The 21,539-nt window shown below is 37.3% G+C and overlaps 1 protein-coding gene across 2 annotated transcripts in view; it reads right to left on the bottom strand.

Annotated features, from left to right (window-relative positions):
- Kat6a (lysine acetyltransferase 6A) overlaps positions 1 to 21,539 on the bottom strand; it is a 103,065-nt gene that overhangs the window by 46,708 nt on the left and 34,818 nt on the right. For both annotated transcript variants that reach the window (XM_090353869.1, XM_090353870.1), the window contains 4 exons: positions 11,498 to 11,606; positions 6,473 to 6,588; positions 5,804 to 5,885; positions 42 to 177 (listed from right to left, as the gene is read on the bottom strand). In XM_090353869.1, the coding sequence (XP_090209995.1) occupies positions 42 to 177; positions 5,804 to 5,885; positions 6,473 to 6,588; positions 11,498 to 11,606 (443 nt within the window). The remainder of the gene's footprint in view (positions 1 to 41; positions 178 to 5,803; positions 5,886 to 6,472; positions 6,589 to 11,497; positions 11,607 to 21,539) is intronic.

Below are 21,539 nucleotides of genomic sequence, written 5' to 3'. Positions count from 1 at the left end.
CTATCCTTTTCTCCCCTCACCTTGCCACAAGTACAACTTACACCGTGTTTTGTTTCTTTAACCTGTTTTTTGGTCGTCCTATTGGATTAGCATAGCGTCGTTTTATCTGTGCTGCCTTCTTTTGTAGAAGTTTTCGTCCTTTTTTCCTAGGTCGACATATTTGACATATCCACATGCCTATAAAAAAATAAAATCCCCACTCAAATGTATGACATACATATGCTCAAAAAATTTAGATAAGCTAACTCAACTACTTAACCTCCTTAAGGTAAAAAATTGAATTTGGAAACCAAATAAAAAGGCACCCAGAAAACACATACACATAAAAATACAAAATTCTATAAAGAGTTAGGATTCACATTTGTAAAGCTTGCAAATGGAAAGAATATGTTGATTTTTAGTTTAAAAAAAATCTCTGCTCTACAGTCAAGACCTAGATATTGGTGCCTAATTTACTAGCCTATAACAAAAGGAACTAGGATTCTTAGGGTAATAGTTGACTCCACGACAGGACAAAGAAAATCCAAAGCAACCTGCAAGGTTTTATAGAATAATAACAAAGCAATGTACACAAACTGATATAAGCACATAAAAAGGACACAGGTGCCAACTTGAAGGAGTTTCTAATTGCCAAGTCTGGAACACTTTTGATTTTAAAAAATGAACTGGAACAAGAGGTGATAATCCATAGAATAAAATAAATCCAAGAGTCTATAATGAGCTAAATATTCAAATGAATAAATGTAAGAAAGGAAAAGTTCATCTTTGCAGAACTTCAATTAGTCAATGTTTAAGAAATAGAAAAAATAGAAAGCATTTTGCAGGCATTAATAATTAGTATAAGCAAGAACAATTAATAGATTTTAGGGAGCAAAAGGAAAAAAACTGTAATTTAAGGTATCTGTTAGTTTTTTTTTTAACCATATCAAAATTAAAACTACTGGCAATAAGATACATCACTGTTATATACCTCTTATGATAGAGTGAGAAGGGCACCATGTCCTTCAGTAGCACTGTTAAAATTTGGAACCTCGATCTAAGAAAATTTGAGAAAGCAACATAGAAACCCAAATTGAGGAGCCTTCTTTGAAATATCTGACTGGTAATCTTCAAAAATGTCAAGATCAGGAAAAATAAATTCCGAAGTCACAGACTGAACAAGACTAAGATAATGTGATATGTAACATGAGATCTTGGATTGGATCCTGAATCAGAACATGTAAGGCTCAGAGATTTAACCATATCATATAAGATTAGATCATATCTACATTAATTTCCTGGCTTTAATATGTTGTAGGATGACATTAGGAAAATCCAGGTAAAAGATATAGATAGTATCAGTACTCTATACTATTCTTTCTTTTTTTTAGGGGGGAGGGCACTTTTCTGTAAGTTTGAAATTGGAATTAAAAATTTTAAAGTTTCTTGCTTTAAGCTGCTATAAAACTTTTTATGTAGAATTTTTTTTTTTTTCTAGTCCTGGGCTTGAGCTCAGGACCTGAGCACTATCCTTGGACTTTCTCAAGGCTAGAGCTTTACCATTTGAGCCTCAGCACCATTTCCGGCTTTTTTGTATGTATGTGGTATGGAGGAATCGAACCCGGGTCTTCATGAATGCTAGGCAAGCACTCTACCACGTGGCCAAATTCCCGGCCCTTATGTAGAATTTAAATGCATGGAAGAGAAGCCCTGAAATATCTTCTGTGTCTTAAAGGATTCTCATAAGGCCTCTTGCTCAGACTTTAAATAAATGGAAGGGGTAAGAAAAAGAAGCTATTCTTATAAACTTACTTAAAACATAATAAATCAACAGGATGGCACAAAGTAATTCAAGTAAGATCCTAAAACAACCTGGCAATAACTTAAGGTTGCGTCTTTTTCCATCATCGAGAAAATTTTCTTGCTGGGTGCAGTAGCTCATGCCTGTAATCTAGCTAGCTACTCAGGAGGCTGAGATCTGAAGATAGCAGTTCAAAGCCATCCCAGGCACTAAAGTCCCTGAGACTCTTATCTACAATTAACCCCTAGAAAACCGGAAGTGGTGCTGTGGCTCAAGAGGTAAGCCTTGAGCTGAAGAGCTCAGGGAGAATGACCAGGTCCCGGGGTCAAGCCCCACGACTGGCCACTGGCGGGGTGGGGGAATTTCTTGCCAAGGACACTCATGGCTCCCATCTATAATGCTAGCTACTCAGGGGGCTGAGATATGAGGATTGTGGTTCAAAGCCACAGGAAGAGCAGAAAGCCTGAGGAGACTTATCTCCAAGTAAACACCAAAAAGCCCAAAGCAGAGCTGTAGCTTAAGTATCATCATTGAACAAAAATGCTAAGAGACAGAGCCCAGTCCCTGAGTTCCAGCCCCAGGACTTGCACAAAAAAAAAAAAAAGGAGGAGAGAGCCGGGAGTTTGACCTAGTAGTAGAGTGCTTGCCTAGCATGCACGAAGACCCAGGTTCAATTCCTTGGTACCACATATATAGAAAAGCCAGAACTGGTGCTGTGGCTCAAGTGGTACAGCTCTAGCCTTGAGGAAAGCCCAAAGACAGTGCTCAGGCCCTGAGTTCAGTCCCCAGGACTGGCAAAAAGAAAAAAAAGAGGAGGAAGAAGGAAGAGAAGGAAGAGAAGGAAGAGAAGGAGGAAGAGGAGGAGGAGGAGCTTTCTTGAAAGAGATATTAGCAAATATCCTATAGATATTTTACTTAAGAAATGTATAATCGTGAAATCAGAATTCAAATGGACAAAACAGGAGCACTACATTTTTTTTTTTTTTTTTGCCAATCCTGGGGCTTGAACTCAGGGCCTGAGCACTGTCCTTGGGCTTTCTCAAGGCTAGAACTCTACCACTGAAGCCATAGCACCACTTCTGGCTTTTTGCTATGTATGGTGGTACTGAGGAATTGAACCTGGATCTTCATGCATGCTAGGCAAACACTCTACCACTAGGCTAAACTCCCGGCCCCACGTATTTTCTTTTAAGGAAACTACAACCATAATAAACAACTTAAGCTGCTACGCCACTGCTGTGTATTAGAGGGAATGTTAAGCCTGCACACAACAGAGATAGCTGCACATCCATTTTTATAAGAACACTATTCTTAACAGGCAAACTATGGAACCAGTTTAGGTGTCAACTAACTGATAAATGGAAAAGGAAAATAGTTTACATTATGTATTGTTTCCATTCCTATCCACACACAATGGAGCGTTACTCAGGCATATAAAAATGAAATATTATTTGTTGGAAATAGATGAACTGGAAATCATCATGCGAAGTTAAATCTGCCAGATGAAGAAACATACCTATTGCATGTTCCTATTCATAAATGAACTCTAGGTCAATTTTTTTTTGCACCAGTCCTGGGGCTTGAACTCAGGGCCTGAGCATTGTCCTTGGGCTTTCTCAAGGCTAGAGCTCTGCCACTTGAGCCACAGCACCAATTTCGGTTTTTTTCTACGTATGTGGAACCAAGGAATCAAACCCTGGACTCCGTACATGCCAACATGCTAGGCAAGCACTCTACCACTAGGCCAAACTTCCGGCCCTAGTTCATTTGTTTTTAATGACGAAAATGTAAAGCAAGAGGACTATCTGGAGGAAAAGCAAGTGGTGGGGAAGAGGGAGACTAAAATGGGGAGGGTAAATATGACCAAAGTACTTAATATGTATGAAAATAGAAGGATGAAGATGTTAAAACTTTTTAAAAGAGGGATGATGACAAGAGTAATGAGAATATATTGAAGTACAACACATGTACTTTAATCAAAAATAATTCCTACTATTATACATGCAATATCAAAGTGAATCCCCTTTGAATAATTTTAAAAATTATAAACATATTCTTTTTTAAGATGGAGTTTAGTCTAGTGGTAGACTAACTGCCTAGCTTGCACAAAGCCCTGGATTTGATTCCTCAGTACCACATACACAGAAAAAGCAGGGCATGGTGCTGTGATTCAAATGGTTAGAGCTCTAACCTTGAGAAAGCCCAGGAAGGACAGAGCTCAGCTCAAGCCTGGGACTGGCAAAAAATTTAAAAAAAATATATATATATATATATATATGTGTGTGTGTATACATATAGACTCCATGGAAGACTAAAAAGAAGGCAATTATATTCTAAGTAATACTTTTTCAAGGAACAAGAATCAAAAGATTTATTCAGATTGTTCACAATTTGCTAAAAACTCATTTTATCCTCAAAAGTACTGAGAAATGATATAAACAACATGACAATATGACTGAATTTCTTTAAAAATAGAAATGTTTTGGGGCTGGAGGCATGACTCCGTTGGTACAGTACCAGCCAATAAGCAAAGAGTCAGGTACTGTTTGTGTCCCAATCTCAACAAGGAAGGAAGGAAGGAAGGAAGGAAGGGAGGGAGGGAGGGAGGGAGGGAGGGAGGGAGGGAGGGAGGGAGGGAGGGAGGGAGGGAGTTTGAAGAGATTGTGTATAGCAAGTGTTTTGGGCCCCTAGCCAATTGTTAAAATAGAGAATAAGCCAGGTGAACCAGTGGTTCACCCCTATAATACTAGCTATTCTGGAGGATGAGATCTAAGGATCTCCATTAAAAGATAACCAGGCAGGAAGGTTTGCGAAACCCTTATCTCCAACTAACCACCAAAAAGCTGGAAGAGGATGTGTGGTTCAAATGATAGGTTGTTGGTCTTGAGTATAAAAGCTAAGGAACAGGCCGGAGTGTGGTCTAATGGTAGGGTGCTCATCTAGGAAGCATGAAGCCCTGGGTTCGATTCCTCAGTACCACATACACAGAAAAACTGGGAAATGGCTCTGTGGCTCAAGTGGCAGAGTGCTAGCCTTGAGCAAAAAATGTGCCTGGGTCTCAAGTACAAGCCCCAGTGGGGTGGGGGGAAGGGGGGAAGAGAGCTAATAAACAGCACCCAAGCCCTGAGTTCAAATCTGAGTACTGGCATACTACACTTACACCCACACCCACACACCCACACATACACGCATATATATGTATGTGTATGTATGTGTGTGTGTGGACACACGTGGGAGTAGGAGAGAGGGAGAAGGAAAGTAGAAGGGAGGGAGAAAGGAAGAGAATGAGGGAGGAGAAGGGAGAAAGGAAGGGAAGGTGGGAGAGAGATGCTATATAGGAGGAGAGAAGTATAAATTTATAATGATACAAAACTGTCAATAGGCTGAAACAAAAGATTGGTGTTTGCTAGTCCTGATGCTTGAATTCAGGACCTGGACACTGGCTTAGAGGGTCTGTGCTTGAAGTTAGCTAACGCTCTACTACTTGAGCTACACTTCCATTTCTAGCTTTTTAATGATTAGTTGGAGATAACAGTCTCATGGCTTCTAACAGTAATCCTAAAAAATCTCAGCCTCCTGAGTAGCTAGGACTACAAGTGAGCCACCAGCATCTCTTTACTGTTAAAATGACAACTCTCACCAGGTGCCAGTGGTTCATGCCTGTAATCCTAGTTACTCAGGAGGCTGACATCTCAGGATTGTGGTTTGAAGTCAGTCTGTACAGTCAACTCCATGAGTTTTATCACCAATTAATCATCAGAAAACTCGAAGTGAAGCTGTGGCTCAAAGCAGTAGAGCACTTGCCTTCAGTGAAATAAGTCAGGGACAGTACTCAGCCCTGAGTTTAAGCCTCATGACCAAAAGAAAATAAGAATAATAAAATAAAATTTAAAAATGACAACTCTCTTCCTACTTATAAAACTCAATATAGAATCAGTTATTCTCTCACCTTAACGACAGAAAACACACTTTTACTAGCAAACCCATTGATTTCTCAGTTTTATTTCAGGAAGTGTTTCTTACCTTTTGGCATTCGTGTGAGTGGTGGGTCGCAACATTCCATGTGAAAACCTCGATCACATGAATCACAAAAGAGCATGTTATCCTTTAAAAAAAAGAAAAAAAGAAAGAGAAAGATAATTCTGCATAACCTTAAGAAACCGAAATAAATCAGGATCATAACTTCATAGAACTGGGGAAGACCAAAGACCGCAAAACAGATGAGTTACTATTCAAAAGCTTTCTTTCATCTATACTAAGGAAAGAGTCAAATTAGCAAAAAAGGTTCATTCAATCTATGTTAAAGAGCTAATTTCATTACTTTCTAGGATATCTCAAGCCAAGAAAAAGTTAATCCTGATCTGAATTAAAAAAAAAAAAAGAATAGGACAATTTGTAATTAGGAAGTACACGTTCCTAACTATCTCCTAAACTGCTCAAAAACAAAAGAGAAATTCCTCAAAGTAACTTAAAAGTCTCTGTAAAAATGCATAATTAAGATTCTTTAAAAATTATCTACAGATATCCTAAGTCTTAAGCAAGTTTTCTAAACTTGTGTGTAATTTAAAGAAGCTACTTTTCAAAATTCTACTAATTTCTATTTTTCAATAGAAAACTATCCAGTCACACAAGGTGATGTTGATTTCACCTTCTTCTGTATGAAATATCCACATGAAAAGGCAAAATACTCACTGCATTTTTGCCTTGATCTCGACAGGAGCTGCATGTTTTACACTCGATACACTGCCACCGTAATGCCTTCACTCTAACCGTTAATTCTGGGGAAAACTTTAAACAGGATGGATGACCTTATAAAAAGGGAAAAGATTCATGAGTAAATAAAGAATCACTGTGTAATTGTACTACAGAAATCATATAGAACACAACAATTTTCTTAAATACAAATTGTGAAAGCTTGCCATATACCATCTGTCATCAGTACTCAGCCTGTAATTGTTTACTAGTGCTGTACCAGACTTAGACATTTTCCCCAATTTGATTGCAAAAAGTTGATATGGTCCCAACTTAGGCCTGCATTATGTTTATATGCCAACAAATATGCAAACAGCTATTTATATTGGTAACATCCTACATAAGTGGAGTTACAAGTATTTTAAAGTATTTTATGTTCTATCTTACATTCTCTTCTGTGATGTTATTTTTTAATGCAAACATGTTACTTTTATAATTTAAAAATAAAACATATAACCTAAAAGTTATGTGCTCACGATTTAAAGCACTGAAGCTAAAACTAAAACCAAGCGTAATATTTTTTTTGTTTTGATCAGAATTAACAGCAATTATGAGCTGGAAGCATGGCCTAGTGGTAATATGCTTGCCTAGCATGCAAGAAGCCCTGGGTTCAATTCCCCGGAACCACATAGACAGAAAAGCCAGAAGTGGTGCTGTGGCTCAAGTGGCAGAGTGCTGGCCTTGAGCAAAAAGTGTCCAAAGACAGTGCCCAGGCCCTGAGTTCAAGCCCTAGGACTGGCAAAAAAAAAGAATTAATAGCAATTTTTTAAAAAACTGATTCTTCGGGGCCAGGAGTTTAGCCTAGTGGTAAAGTGTTTGCCTAACTTGAACTAAGACCCGGGTTTGATTCCTCAGTACCACATACATAGAAAAAAGCCAGAAGTGGTGCTGTGGCTCAAGTGGTAGAGCCCAAGGACAATGCTCAGGCCCTGAGTTCAAGCCCCAGGACTGGCGCAAAAAAAAAATTGACCTAGAGTTCATTTATGAATAGGAACATGCAATAGGTATGTTTCTCCATCTGGCAGATTTAACTTTGCATGATGATTTCCAGTTCATCTATTTCCAACAAATAGTATTTCATTTTTTATATGCCTGAGTAACACTCCATTGTGTGTGGATAGGAATGGAAAGAATACATAATGTAAACTATTTTCCTTTTCCATTTATCAGTTAGTTGACACCTAAACTGGTTCCATAGTTTGCCTGTTAAGAATAGTGTTCTTATAAAAATGGATGTGCAGCTACCCAACTGATTCTTCCATTCTTCCTCCATTAGTTTAATAGCAGTTAGTATCAGATGCTCAAATTTAGGGCAGCTACTTTGTTCTCAAGGAAGAAAAGATTTATCTCTAATATTGTTTTGTGAAAGAAAGCTTGATTACATTATCTTTTCTCCTTTCTTTTCTATTCCCAAAGACTTTCCTCTTTTAAACACTAACACTAAAGAGCACTTGGAAAGGAAATTAAAGTCCTTTATCCATAGTCTTATCACCCTAGAACAATTTCAAATTTCATGCCCTCTTGTTCCTTTTTATTTTTTGTGCCAGTCCTGGGCCTTGAACTCAAGGTCTGGATACTGTTTCTTCAGCTTTTCCGCTCAAGGCTAGTGCTATACTACATGAAGCACAGCTCTACTTCCAGCTTTATTGGTGATGTAGGTAAGAGTCAGACATGTCTGGCTGGACTATCCTCAGATCTCAGCCTTCTGAGTAGCTAGGATTACAGAAAAGAGCTACCAGCACCCAGCCGTTTTCCTTTCCAAACTAGCTGAAAGTCCTTACATGGTTGAAATCCATGTGTAGTTTTTGTTTTATTTTCATTATTTTGAGTAGTTCATAGTTATATTCCTTAAACTCATTGTATTCTACTGATACATGATAATCTCTCCAACTGCTAATACTTTGATGAGAGAGAACACTAAAATATGTCACAGTTATTCTTTTAAATTAATTCCTTTTAATAAAAAAGGGGGTGGGGAGCAGGAGTTTGGCCTAGTGGTAAAGTGCCTGCTCAGCATACACAAAGACCCAGGCTTGATTCCTCCATACTACATATATAGAAAAAAGCCGGAATTGGTGCTGTGGATCAAGTGGTAGAGCACTAGCCTTGAAAACAAGCACAAGGACAGTGTTCAGGTCCTGAGTTCAAGCCCCAGGACCGGCAAAAAAAAAGGGGGGGGGGTCAGATGCCAGTGGCTCATGCCTGTAATCCTAGCTACTTAGGAGGCTGAGATCTGAGGATTTCAGTTCAAAGCCAGCCTGGGCACAAAATCTGGGAGACTCTTATTCCCAATAAACCACTGGAAAACTGGAAGTGGCACTGTGGCTCAAGTGGTAGAGCACTAGCTTTGAGCTGAAGAGCTCAGTGTCCAAGCCTAGAGTTCAAGTCCCACGACTGACAGAAAAAAAAAAAATCCTAGGGCCAGGAGTGTGGCCTAGTGATAGAGTGCTAACCAAACATGCACAAAACCCTGAGTTCAATTCCTCAGTACCACATACAGAAAAGGCCAGAAGAGGAACTGTGGCTCAATTGGTAGAGTGCTAGCCTTGAAAAAGCTTAAGGATGGTAGATAGGCTCTGAGTTCAAGCCCCAGCACTGGCACCCAAAAATAAATAAATAAATAAATAAATCTGAAAGTAATGGCAAAAGGTGTGGCTGAAATGGTTTAAGGTTTGCCTAGGAAGCATGAGGTCCTGAGTTTAACCTTCAGGGAAGGATAGCGGTAGGGCGGAAGGAACTGGTGAGTGCAATAAGCATTTTAGTTTGATAGATTGGAAGGCATAAGAATGGTGAGCACAATAAACAATTTCAGAGTGACAGGCTAAAATGCACAGACAACCTTTTTCTAAATGTGATAGACACAATATTCATTGCTACCAGCAAAGAATGAATGCTTTACATTTCATCGTTCTAGTCTAGGTTTGAATTGTGCTATGTTCAGTGAATTGTTTTCTTATACAAACTGCCTGTCTATATGCTATATTCTGGACATGATATTTCAAAATGGAAGCATGTTCTTTAACCTACAGGCCATTTGGCCCTTTGCCATAATTAATTAAATTATTTTCCCAAAACTATTCTTATTCTTTTCCCTCTGGGTATATAACTTTTCTAACTTAGAAAGTATCAATTTTGACTATGTCCATGCTGATTGTGGCTGTTGTCCTTCCAGATCATTCTATTCTCTTTGTGTTGATCTTTCCTATACAGATTTGTGTTACCAACAGAATATGACTGAAGTGGCAATATAACTTCCAAGACTAGTGTATAAAAAATAATGCAAATTCTACCTTGTTCCCTCTTGAGAATTGGCATGTTGTGAACATTCACGTAACCACAGGAAAGATCCAAATGGTAAAGAATTGAGGCTTCTGATCAACAAGCAATAAAATGAACTTGCTAGTGGGAGTGCAAACTTGTTCAGCCACTATGGAAAGCAGTATGGCAGCTCCCCTATGACCCAGCAATTCCACTACTTGACATTTACCAATTGTCCAGAAACAAGGGTACATTAAACCCAGTAGCACAACGATGTTCACTGCAACACTATTTACCATACCAAAAATATGGAACCAACCCAGATACCCCTCGGTTAAGGACTGGATCAAGAAGATATGGTATTTATACACAATGGAATTCTATGCTGCCATCAGAAAGTATGACATCACCCCACTTGTAAGGAAATGGAAAGACTTGGAAAAAATCATATTAAGTGAAGTGAGCCAGACTCAAAGGAATATAGGCTCAATGGTTTCCCTCATTTGTAATAATTAGTACAAATCTTGGACTCTCCTAGTAGAGGATCACAATACTCAAAACCTAGATACATAAGGCCACATAGGATGAGACTAAATGAAAGGACCTCCAGGATATGGAAACAAGAGCTATAGAATGTATGATGGTTGTTCTTAATGTACTATGTTATTTCTCATCTCTTTTGTTGTCCCTTGGTTATCCTCATATTGTTTTAGTATCTTACCTTGTAATCTGGTATATTGTATATACATTTATTTGTTTACTTGAAATAGGGTAGGGAAGGAGGGAAAACAAGATGAGGGGAGGGAGTAGGTGAAGAGGAATGGGGACAAAAACATGAGAAAAGGTATCAATGTGTGTGAAATAATGCTCCTTCTATCTGGCGAATATAACTGTAACCCCTCTATTAATTACAATAAAAAAATATGGAAAGAAAAAACACCAAGTCCACGTGTTAAGATAAACTACTTCCAAATTTCCAAATCCCCAACCCACAGAAAGTAAAATTAAGGAAAAAAAAGGTTTATAATAATCTTAAGCTACTAAATTTTAGAGTAACTTATTTTTGTAGTACTAGATAATTGAAGCACTAGGGTTTAAACTTGGCATTTAACTATAAAGGACTTAACTTGACCAATGCCCTTTTTTTATTTGTTTGTTTTGTTATTTGTTTGTGAGTATGTAATTCTCTTCCCCTTGAAGTATCTAATGTAGCTTCTGTTTTTTGAACCAATCTTGGCTTGTCAGTTTATAAAAATACTAAAGATTGGGCTGGGAGCATGGCCTAGTGGTAGAGTGCTTGCCTAACATGCATGAAGCCATGGGTTCAATTTCTTGGTACCACATAAACAGAAAAGGCCAGAAGTGGTGCTTAAGTGGTAAGCTCTAGCCTTGGACTTGAGTTCAAGCCCCATGACTGGCCAAAAATAAAACAAAACACTGAAGATTAATTAAACCAACAGAGACAATGAATGATAGTTTACTAAAGCCTTCCTATGAGGTCTTAAGAATTCCCAAATGTAAAGCAAAGATATCTCTGGAACTATCAATTAGTCGATTCTGAAAAATCTTTCATAAAACCCAGAATTTTATACACATATGAAATTATAAGCTCAATGCTTTCATAAGAATTAAGGATGCAAACTTAGTGAAAGCACATACTCCTTTCTGCCTTGCCAAATTTGTGGAGAAAACATGGGTGTCACATACCACTGTTGCCACAGTCTGCACAGGAGATGAGTTCCTCTGGCTTCTTTTCCCGGTTTTGTTCTTTTGTACCAAGACAGAAACTACAGATGGGAATTGGTTCTGCAACCGGCTGTAAAGAAAAACAAAATTCATTCCAGCACTAGTACTGGGTTTTTTTTTTTTTTAAATACTTATATAGAAATACTACAACTAAAGTCTTACACTGTTATCAGAAGTTTACATAACTTTCAGACAACTGTACCACTCTCCCAAAATTCCAGCTAGGTAGCTGAGTTTTTACCAAGCCTGTTTCAGCAAGGCCTTTACAATTAATTTTAAAAAATCATCTCTGAATCCTATTTTTCACTTAGAAACTGTGATAAAATGTATATTAAACACAAATCCTTCACCTAAAATCCAATCAACTGAATTAAATGAAAACATACATCAGCCCTCAACAGGTATGTGCTTTAGAAGAAAAGCAATAAGATGTATACAAATAAATTATATATACTGTAAGGCACAAAAGATTAAGTGTATACTCTCCACAGCAATGGGAGAGATAAATTCTCCATGGTTTGGAGGAGGGGAATGCATCCAATATTCACTATCAGTACTCTGTTATGGGATTTTATTCACGAACAACAGTGTTAGAAGCAAATTTAAATTTAAGTATCTGTATTTCCTCTACAGCACTCCTTCTCTCTAAACAAGGAATGGAGAGAATGGAAATACAGATAGTATAAAATATAAATAGGATAATCCTTAGGTGTGAAGTTTGTTAAGCCCATTGCTTAAATGTCTAAATTAGGGAGGAAAATGGGAATGAGAAAATAAATGATGTTCGATTACTTTGTTAAGAACTGCCTCTGGGGCCAGGAATTTGGCCTAGTGGTAGAGTGCCTGCCTAGCATGCATGAAGACCCAGGTTCGATTCCTCGGTACCACATACACAGAAAAAGCCAGAAATGGTGCGGTGGCTCAGGGTAGAACACTAGCCCAGGACTGGCAAAAAAAAAAAAAAGAGAGAGAGAGAGAGAGAGAACTGCCTCTGATCCCTCATAAAGTAGACTTTGCAATTCAACAAAACATAAACACTGAACATTTTCACCTTTTATCTAGTAACCATACTTGAATAAAGCTAAAAAAAATTAAATTTTTTTAATTAAAAAGCAGACTTTCTTCAGGCAAAAAAGAAGTTACTGAAGTAGGAGATAACCACCTATATTTAAGAAATAACTAGCAAACACAAGTGGGAAGAGGCTAAGATTGCAAAACAGACAGTGATGGCAGCAATGATGACTTGGACAAAGGATAGTAAACAGAATAAACAGCAAGAGACCTAAGAAACAGCAATATGTGAAAGTAATGGAAAAGAAAGTAAGTTAAACATGACTTAGGTTAACTGAAAAATGGATCAACCATGTTAGATTAGGAGAAAAGAGACTATATACTATAATGTATTTAACTGGATGTAATCTCAACTCCCCCCCGCCCCTTTAGTTCAATGGATGGAAGGCAAGGTTTTTAAGCAAGCTCAATTATTTTTGCTAGGCCTTATGTAGGACAGCAATAGAAAGCCCTTGAGATGCTTTTAGTCTGCTGAGCAAAACAGATATAAATTATAGTAAAAGGTTATAGGTACCAAGATAGAGGTATAATGATGAAAACAAGGAAATAACCAACTAGAGGAAAAGGTGTCAGAAAGTAATTCCACAGAATTACCACTGACTTCATCTTTTCTAGTAGTATTAAACATAAAACTCACCAATATAAACCTTGATTTAGAAGAGAGAGAATAAGCTTAACTTAGGACATACTGAGCTTACAGAAATGGCTTGTGGAACATGGAACATCCACACATCAGTGCCTATTAACATTATGATATGGGGACCTGGAGTTCACAGAAAGACTGCATAAACATCTACAAGTCATGTACATACATACACAATAGTATTAAAAGCCATCAGAGTTGATGACTTTTCCTAGGAAGAACAGTGGAACAAAGACAGCTTAGATCAGAACATGATGTGGCTGGTAGAGGAAATGCTTTTCTAAAGAAGACTATTCACTTCTGAGAAACCTTTCGATTACTTATTTTAGTCTCAGCAATAAAAACAGAGAAGTCTTCATGAACAAGTGAAAACTTGAAATAAACCCTAAGACCTAGAAAGAAAGGTAGAAGCTAACTCATAAGATAAGAACCAAGTTTTATCCTGTGGCCTCTAAGGTACCACTAGAAGATTTCTTTTCTTCCCCCCGCCCCAGCCACCAAGAAATAAGGTTTGAGCTCAGGCCTTTTAAGTAGGATTGTGCTTTTATCTGAGACCCAATCCTGTACCTACCAGCTTCTTAAGTAGCTGAGACGACAAGAACTTATTATCAAGTGTAGCTTATTGAGATAAGGTCTTTACTGACTTTTCCCTTGGACTAACCTCTAACCAAAATTGTCTTGATGCCTGTCTTCTAAATAGCTGGCATGAGTCACTGTGCCTAGACTACAGTCTGAAACTTAACTCAGCCACAAACTTAACTTTACTTAGCCACAAAAGAAAATGAAATTCTATCATTTTTAGTAATATGGATGAAGCTGGAGGAAACAACATTACATGAAATTAATCAGGCAGAAAGACAAATACTGTATTTTCTCACACAAATTTGAAAGTTGAAAACTTAATCTGGTGGCTCATGCCTGTAATCCTAGCTACCCAGGAGACTGAGATCTGAGGATCATGGTGTTCAAAGCCAGCCCAGGCAAGAAAGTCTGTGAGACTCTTATCTCCAATAAACCACCAGAAAACCGTAAGTGTCGCTATGACTTAAAGTGGTAGAGTACTAGCATTGCGCTGAAAAGCTCAAGGGACAGCACCCACACCCAGAGTGCAAGCCCCACAACAACAACAAAAAAGGAACCCACTGTCATGGTTATTATTTTTTTAACCTTTTTAAATCTTTTTGGTCGGTCCTGGAGCTTGAAGTCTGGGCCTGGGCGTTGTCCCTGAGCTCTTCAGCTCAAGACTAGCATTTTACCACCTGAGCCATAACACCACTTCCAGTTTTCTGGTGGGTTTCAGTGGAGATTGCACTACATGTACATTACCCAAGGTCACTTCAAGCACCATGTTAAGATTCCCATAACCATCACTAGATGGCAGCATTGAAACAAACACACAGAAAATGTTCTGGTAAGTAGAATATTTTGACTAGAACTTTAGGGAAAACAGTAACTTCAAAAATCAGAAATGGCAAAAATTCTGTTAATGATTACTGTTCCACATGTGTGTTTTCTCTGTTCTTAAATACTCAATATAAAGGAAAAGTCAAGAATTTACTGTAGCCAGGCATGGTTACATGCCTGTAATTCCAGCTGTCTGGGAGGCAGATTGGAAGGCTCTCAGATCAAAACTGGCCTAGACAAAAGTTATCACGATCTCATCTAAATCACTAAGTCTGTGATCACACCTATAACAAGAAGTGTAGAGGCTCTTGACAAAAAGCTGAAAACCCTATATGAAAAGTATCAAAAGCAAAGAAGGATGGGGGGCATGTCTCAAGAGGTAAAACACATTGAATGACAAGCATCAAGCCCTCCTGAGTTCAAACCTCAGCATCACAAAAAAGGTGTATAAAATTACCTTCAAGCTACATGTACAAGATATATTATGAAACAAAAATGAATTTTGTATTTAGACTTCAGTTTTATTCCCAAAGTATCTTATATATGCAAATATTTCAAAAATTTTTTAAAGACTAAAATATGAAACACTTTTGGTCTTATGCATTTCAGGTCAGAAAAACTACATCTTTGAGGTTATAACATTTCCTAAGTTTTAAAGACACTGGAAATTATGAGAATTGATAGCCAATTAACTACTAATTAAGTCAATATTAAAAGAGTATGGAAGAACCAGGCATAGAGGTATGTGCCTATGGTCCCAGTACTCTCAGGAAGCTGAGGCAGAAATATCACAAGTTTAAAGGTGGCATGAGGTACATATTGACTTGAGGCCAGCTTGAATTACATGGCAAGATATGGTAATTAATTAATTAGATAAAATAAGAGTATTAAAGAAGCATATAATCCATAGAAGATTACCTGTAACAAACACTAAGCCACAAATAATAGCTCCATTTTTTTCTATAGACATAAATACAAAGTTATCTGTAAGTCATAATACAAATTTACACTGAACTATAATTATTGAGTCATTTTCAACAGCAAATGATATACTGCAAAAAGTAATACATCCTAAGACCCCAATTCTGTATTATATCTAGAAAAGGTATATCTAATGGATATAGAAAGTAGAAGAAAGGTTATCAGATGCTAGACTTGGGGTGGGTTTGGTTAAGTTGCTGATTAATGGGTAAGTTTTGTGTGAGATGATTAAAAAAATGGAAATGGATAATGGTTGGTAGTTTTACAGCACTGTGAATGGCTTTGAACTGTACATTTTAAATGGCTGCAATGATCATTTTATGTAAAAAAAATTCCATTTTAAAGATATAACTGGAATATTTCTCATATTCTCACAAAGTAGATGGTTTCAGTAACATGTTAAAATTCTTAAAATTCATGAAGAGGCAACAATTTGTCCTTACCTTAAAGCTATTATTTCTAATTATTTTTGTAGAACTCCCTTATTATATCTTGTATATACTAACTATATTTAGAAAACCATAAGAGTAGAAAAGTCAATAATTAATAACCAATATAATTTATAATATTATAGTACATAAAATTATATTCTTTAAAAAAAAATTTGCCAGTCCTGGGGCTTGAACTCAGGGCCTGAGCCCTGTCCTTGGGTTTCCTCAAGACTAGAGCTCTACCACTTGAGCTGCAGCGCCATTTCCAGCTTTTTCTATATATGTGATATCAAGGAATTGAACCCAGTCTTCATACATGCCGGGCAAGCACTCTACCACTAGGCCAAACTCCTGGCCCCATAAAATTATATTCTTCATTTGGGCTATTTAATTTAAATATCTGCCCTTTTTTACTTTACCTACATGAATACTGGTTACCTTCTAATATTGTGGAATAAAAGTAACTCTCTTATTATGCTGTACCGATTTTCTTCTAAGTCTAACAATCCAAAACAATCTGTCAAGCACTGCTTAGACTCAAATTAAAAACTCTTTATAGAAGGGGTATCAATGTGCGAGAAGTAATGCACCCACTACCTGACGAATGTAACTATAACCCCTCTAATCCCGATAATAAAATAAAATAAAATAGAAAAACTCTTTATGACCACTATGTGTCTAAATTATTGTGTGTGGAACACAATAAACTTCTCTTAAATATAATCTAAAGCTATAATTTCTCTTTGAATCTTCTAGTGGTTCCAAAGTGTTTGATTATCTGACCCTTTCTTCTCCTACAATTATAATAAAGTAAATTTATCTCAGTTTTCTTAAGTAGGCATTTGTTATATAAAACCTAGAACTCAGATAATTTCCAATAACTACTACTGATGCACTCACTCTATTATATGTCATAAGTACTCAAAAGGAAATGAAGAATGTCTTTAGCTTAGAAGAGTGGAGAATTGGGCCAAGAGTTTGGCCTAGTGGTAGAGTGCTTGCCTAGCATGAACAAGGACCTGGGTTCGATTCCTCAGTACCACATATATAGAAAAAGGCAGAAGTAGGGGCCGGGAGTTTGGCCTAGTGGTTAAAGTGCTTGCCTAGCATGCATGAAGACCCGGGTTCGATTCCTCGGTACCACATACATAGAAAAAAGCCAGAAGTGGTGCTGAGGCTCAAGTGGTAGAGCTCTAGCCTTGAGAAAGTCCAAGGACAGTGCTCAGGCCCTGAGCTCAAGCCCAGGACTGGCAAAAAAAAAAATAAAAGAAAAAGGCAGAAGTGGTGCTATGGCTCAAGTAGCAGACCTTGAGAAAGCCCAAGGACAGTGCTCAGGCCCTGAGTTCAAGCCTCAGAACTGGAAAAAGAAAAAGAAAAAGAGTGGGGAGTTACACTATTCTTAGGCATGCTGGTGTGAAGGAAACTAGTTCAACAGCTGAGTGCTAGGAAAACAGTTACTGCTATATTTTCCAATTATCCAATGCATAAGAAGTCTGGTAAATAGTACTATTTGGTGAGTACTATATTGTACAAAATTTGAAAGAGGTAGTTAGGTAATGCCCACGTTTTTATGCAGTTGTGAGCATCACTAAAATCAAACCAAAATCCACAAAAAATAATTTGATATCTATTAAGTACTACTCATATCCACTTAGATACAAAAAAAAACTTCAAAGTACATGAACCATTACAGTGATTCTTCACACAATTCATTATTTCTAGTATTATAAAGAAAACAAAGTATATGGTATTCACTTTAAAGAATGACTTTGTTGGAAAGCTGAATATTCTAAAACATGATTCTTTTCCAATCAAGCTGCCCTCCATTTCAATTTTACTAAATTCTCCATGCCTGCATCTTCATAGCCATTTAAAACTACAGCTCCCAGCCAGCGCAGTGGCTCACGCCTGTAATCCTACCTCAGAAGGCTGAGATCTAAGGATCAAGGTTCAAAGCCAGCCCAGGCACAAAAGGACCTGAGAATCTTATCTCCAATTAACCTCAAAAAAAAAAAAAAATAGGAAGTGGAGCTTGGCTCAAGGGTAGGGTGGTATCCTTGAGCTGAAGAGCTCAGGGACAGAGCTCAGGCCTAGTTCAAGTCCTGTGACCACCTCCACCCCAACAACACACACACACACACACACACACACACACACACACAAAACTACAGCTCCTCCTAAATGCTTTCTGAAGTTTAGAATTCCATTTTTTATCTTTTTTAGAAAGATAGTTAAGCAGAAACTACCCTTCCATTCTTATGTCTTTATACAGTATGATAAATAATCACTTATTGAAATTTATAAAATACAAAACTATGCCTGGCTCCAGACAGGTTTTTCAGTTACTTACTCAAAGACTTTCATAGATTTTATAATCTGGAACTGGACACTTTATAAACTATTTAAATTCTTCAACATCCCATATAAACCATTCTGTAGCTACTACTTAAACCTTTTGTAAAGTAAGCTTTTCCTTAAAAATATAGTCAGTCACAAAAGATATATAATAACATGAATGGCTTTAAAAAGGTCCGTTTCCATTATTTATCATATATAATAAAATAACTCTATAACTTTAATCAGTTCCAAGAGAACCCATTAGACTTTACATGGTTTTAGTAGGGATACTGAATTCTTTTTGTTATGGTGCATTTGTTCAATGACTTCTACAATTAGAAAATAATACTGGCAAAAGAAGTTAATAACAAAGTTAGACAAGTAATGATGAATTTCAATTCACACTTCTACTATATATATATATGTTATTGTAAATTTAGATAAGAAAGCAATCCTTTGCTAAAATACTGTAACAAGTTTTTCTTTTTGTCAACTGTGGGGCCTGAACTCAGGCCTGGGCACTGTTCCTGAGCTTTAGTACTTAAGCCTTCTGAGTATTAAAGCCTGAGTTTTCTTGTTCAAGGCTCATTCTCTACCACTTGAGCTATAGCTCCACTACTGGCTTTTTGCTAGTTAACTGGAGATAAGAGTCTCACAAACTTTCCTGCCCAACTGGTTTCTAACCCAGCTCCTCAGATCATAGTCTCCTAAGTAGGATTATAGCTGTGAGCCACTAGTACCCAGCCTAGCTGCCATTTTTGCAATACGTGCATTATTGTAATCGAATAGCCTTATGCCTGCATCTTTAGTCACTTTTTGAATTGTTTGCTTATTTCTTTGGGTGTTTTGAGGGTACTTCATTCCCTATGTAGACCAGGCTGGTCTTGAATTTTCAATTCTCCAACTTCAGCCTCTCAAGTGCTGGGATTACAGGCATATACTACTATACACATGACTGGCAGTTTCTATTTCTCATACTAGATTACTGTGTCAAAAGATGTGCTCATTTCTAAGGGGTCTGAAACATACTGCTGGATTGGATTAGGCCACTACATTCTGTGCTAACTCCCAATCCCAACCTCACCCTTCTTCAGTCTGTTTTATGCTGCTGGGTTCAGATTCTGTACTGTCCTCATCTGGTGGCTACCTTTCTAGTAAGCTCCACTATCAGGGAACACAAGAAAAAGACTAGAAAATAAAGATGACAAAAAAAAAATTCTGTTCCTTCTAGCCTGTCTCCTATTCCTCTCAGTGATTTCCTATTCCTGTTATCTTTTCCTAGCAAAAGCAGTCATGTATGGTTTCAGTTTACTTGCCATTTTCTCAGGACTAAACTTCTAATACTATTCCTTCATAAATACTGCTAGTAGCAGAAAGGGATTTCCTGAGTTCCAAACCTTTGAAAAATCCAAATTTTTCTTATCCTCTCACCAAAGTGGTAGTATCTGCTTCAAAAGTTATTGTCTCTGTGTTGTTTCAGTACTCAAACAAGGTTAGAAGAGTAGAAACTAAGTGTATAGGTAGAGATAGCAGCAATGTGATAAACAAGGAGAGAAGCCTCACCAGAAAACAACTCTTGCTAGCAGCCTCATGTGAATGACTAGCCTCCCAGAGAAAACAAATTTCTGTTGCTTAAGTTACAAAGACTATGATACTGTGTGGAGTCCTAACAGAAAAACTTAGATCATTTAGTAAGCTACCTCACAAAATGTTAACGTCTACATACTATTATCAATAATATTTATTGCGTAAAGACATTGAGCTATACGCTAGAGAAACAAAGATATAAAAAAAACTAGCTAGGTCTAACAATCTAGCTATAAAAATGGGACATGAGCACTAAAAGTATATTGTTACACAGGACAGAAAATGTACAAGAACAAATTAAGTAAGAATACTATATTTAAAGGTGTCAAGTGAAACAACTCAAAATAATGCTTTCTTAAACTGCAATAAGCTCAAAGGATTCAGAAGATAAGTAGCATCTCACTTTATTATTATAAAGAACTATGTAAAACTCTTGTAAATAGGCAAATATGTATTTTGCCATATCACCAAACTTTAGAAAGAAAAAAAAGATAATTTTTTATCAGAGGCATTCTATAATTTACAAACTGAGTCTTATTAATAATCTTCTGGGCTGAACATGGTGAAGCATTTGTTCTCTGTGGCATACTCACAAAAGTATCAATACTTCCACATATTAAAAAATTGCAATAAGGACAACCTTTTGAGTCTAGCTAGCCTCTTCCTGTTAGAAGAATATATCTGAAACTACCTTAAAAGTTCTTTGAGAAGATGGCTTTCTTCCTAAAGATCGAAAATACTTTTTGAAAAGCAATCTAAAATTTTCGGGCAGTTACAAGCACTTTGTGCCCCCCCCTTTCTTTCACACACACACACACACACACACACACACACACACACACACACACACACACAGAGTCAATATTACATCAAATTAAACCAGACTTAAAAGTATTTCATCTTCTATGCTACCTCTGTAAAAGTACAAATAAAGCCTTAAGTGGTTAACAAGTATGAAGCCTAAGGACAGTAGCTTTCAAAGGAAAAGACAGTGAGATAAGGGTGGAGAACACAATGACGTAATGCTCAGCCAGGAAAACTGACAAGTATAGGCTGCGCTTGCGCGCGCGCACACACACATACAAAAAGGGAAGCAAGGCGGAAGCAACTAAGCTTGGTTTCATGCTGCAAGTTTTTGGCAGATACTCAATTCCTTCTGCTGTTTTCCTAGCCAGAACATTTATCTATGTAATGTCACTAGATCTAGAGAGGGAATGAGGTTGAAAGAAGGGGCACCTGGAACAAAAAACTGTTTTACAGGCTGGCAGCCAGTCCCTCTACACATGATGTTAGTATACAAAGATGTCTAGAAAGCCAATGTGTTACATCAATTGAAATACTGCCAGCACAAGTGTGTGCTCTCTCTCCCCGATTCTGCTTTGTGTGCATGCACATACATACCACATACATACATGAATATATTCTACTCAAAGAACTCCAGCAAAAAGAAAAGCCTATAACTAAAGACTTGGCCATAAGACTCCCTTCCAAAATTGTTTACAGTCCTACAGGGAAATAACTTCTACAAAACCACTTTACTTGGTCTGCC

Source organism: Megascapheus bottae, chromosome 20, assembly GCF_031878675.1.
Source record: "Megascapheus bottae isolate mThoBot1 chromosome 20, mThoBot2.hap1, whole genome shotgun sequence".
NCBI lineage: Eukaryota > Metazoa > Chordata > Mammalia > Rodentia > Geomyidae > Megascapheus > Megascapheus bottae.
This window is presented reverse-complemented; position numbering and strand designations above follow the sequence as displayed.